The sequence below is a fragment of the Orycteropus afer genome, unplaced genomic scaffold (assembly GCF_000298275.1).
Source record: "Orycteropus afer afer isolate SDZICR_OR568_19922 unplaced genomic scaffold, OryAfe1.0 scaffold00149, whole genome shotgun sequence".
Taxonomy (NCBI): domain Eukaryota; kingdom Metazoa; phylum Chordata; class Mammalia; order Tubulidentata; family Orycteropodidae; genus Orycteropus; species Orycteropus afer.
In genome coordinates this window covers 3,708,297-3,710,642 of record NW_006921736.1, presented here as the reverse complement: position 1 = coordinate 3,710,642, position 2,346 = coordinate 3,708,297, and the positions used below count along the sequence as shown (strand labels likewise).

At 34.4% G+C, this 2,346-nt stretch overlaps 1 protein-coding gene across 1 annotated transcript in view; it reads left to right on the top strand.

Annotated features, from left to right (window-relative positions):
• Positions 1 to 2,346, top strand: part of TMF1 (TATA element modulatory factor 1) — a 75,472-nt gene that overhangs the window by 67,162 nt on the left and 5,964 nt on the right. The window contains exons 11-13 of the mRNA XM_007946058.2: positions 34 to 226; positions 1,502 to 1,571; positions 1,809 to 1,901. Coding sequence (XP_007944249.1) covers positions 34 to 226; positions 1,502 to 1,571; positions 1,809 to 1,901 — 356 coding nt within the window. The remainder of the gene's footprint in view (positions 1 to 33; positions 227 to 1,501; positions 1,572 to 1,808; positions 1,902 to 2,346) is intronic.

The window sequence follows — 2,346 nt, the reverse complement described above, 5'->3', positions numbered from 1 at the left end:
TTTTTTTTTTTTTTTTTCTTATCCTACAATCAGCTGAATCCCAGACCTTGTTGGCAGCAGCAGTTGAAAGAGAACGTGCAGCTACAGAAGAACTTCTTGCCAACAAAATTCAAATGTCTTCTATGGAATCACAAAATTCTCTTTTAAGACAAGAAAATAGTAGGTTTCAGGCCCAGCTAGAATCTGAGAAAAATAAGCTAAGAAAACTGGAGGATGAAAATAATTGGTGAGTATATTTTCTTGAGTGCTATTTTTGGTAGTTTTGTGTCATTCTGAAGCATTTTTTTAAAGAATACTGTTTGCTCTAAGTTTCCTAGCACTGAAAACTAAAAATAAATACTTTCAGTGTTGAAAGTTGGGATCATTGTAATAAGATATTATAGCATGATAGTGTTAGAATTCACTAAATCTTACATTGGGTTTTGAATTGTGTGCCATATTTTGTGTGTTTGTGCATTTTTCCAGGCAAAGGATTTGTAACTTTAATCAATTTTTCAAAAGGGCCTCTACCATGAAAATGTATGATCATTCATTGAACTTATTTTTATATTAGCGAGGTTTTGTTGTTGTTGTTATGTGCCGTTGAGTCAAACCCGACTCATAGCGACCCCTCCTTGGGTTTCCGAGGCAGTATCACTACGGAAGTAGGATTGCCCAACCTTCCTTCCGAGGAGTGGCTGGTGGGTTTGAACCGCCAGCCGTCTGGTTAGCAGGCAAGTATCTTAGCCACTATGCTACCAGAGCGAGGTTTTAGCAGTGCTTAAACCAGCTTTGGTAGCATAGTGCCTAAGGCACTTGACTGCTAACCAGAAGGCTGGCGGTTCAAACCCACCAGCCACTCCTCGGAAGGAAGGTTGGGCAATCCTACTTCCGTAGTGATACTGCCTCGGAAACCCAAGGAGGGGTCGCTATGAGTTGGGGCCTACTCGACGGCAAACAACAACAAACCAGCTTATCTAAGTAAATGTCTGGATTCTTTGAAACTTACAAGTTGTAAAATTCATCTGTCTGAAATTACAACAAAGCAGCATTAAGAATGTTTTTGTCCTCTGAGTTCTTGGAAATTTTGCTTTTAAGAAAAATAGGTAGAAATAATTCATAGAGTAAATTATCTGAACTTTTACAAACATTTCCATAGAACCTGCTAATAAGATTTTCAGAATACTTCAGTATAGTGGTATTGGGAATTATTTTTAGAAAATCTTTTTCAAATGAAATTTTAATCCGGTACACCAATAAAATGAATGAAAGTGGAGGTTTTCACTTGTAGTTTGGTTGAGTGGAAGCCAGATGATCTGTAGAATACAGTTGGAAAATCACTGATGTAGAGCTTGTAATGTAAAGTACTACTGGATATGTGCCTAGAATATATAAAATAGTTTTTAATAGTCTGTATTATTAAATATTTTGGAAAAGGATAGCAATAATGGTGATACACACACAAAAAAATAGTCTATACCATCATCTTGTTTGTTTTGTTTAATTCCCTCTGGTTTAATAGGTGCAAGGTTGAATTAGAAAACCTAAAAGATGAATATGTAAGAACACTTGAAGAGACAAGGAAAGAAAAGGTACTTCTGTGAGTGTTTGCTCACATCTTATGGCTTACATTAGAGAATGGTTGGGGGATGATGGCATACTAATGAGAGACCAAGAAGAAAAGGGTGATACCATTGCTTTTGGAATTTCATCTTTAATAATAAACCAACTAGGAATACATATTTTATGCTCCTCACTTTGAGATTGACTTATTTTGATAGCATGAATTAGAATCATAAGAATTATCTAACTTTATTTTCCTCCATTAGACACTATTGACTAGTCAGTTAGAAATGGAGAAAATGAAAGTTGAACAAGAAAGGAAGAAAGCACTTTTCACTCAAGAAGCAATAAAAGAAAAGGTATTGGATTTTGTTTTCTTTTGTTTCTGATGTAACCATTTAGTAATGGTTGTGATTTATCACTGATTATTTTGTAATGTTAGTTATGCTTTGCATAAATACTGTTTTTATGTCTACAATCAGTATAGTGATGCATTCTAGTAGTAATGTAGTCATTATCCTGCTCAGAGTAAGTTCAAAGTAATATGAGTATATCTAAGAAACCTATATGGTTTTTAGGATTTGAATTACAGAACCTCTGGCCCTTTTGCAATGAAATTTTGTAGTCTGTCACTGAAATTAATTCATCTCATTTGACTGATAGGCACCTTAGGAGTGAAAGTGTTTTTTTTTTTCACTTTCTTTCTGATTATTGAAAGTAATTTTTCTAAAGTCAGTATCTTATATTTAGAGGATTGGCATGTACTTGGTGAATAGCATAATATATTAAAACTATATATAAATT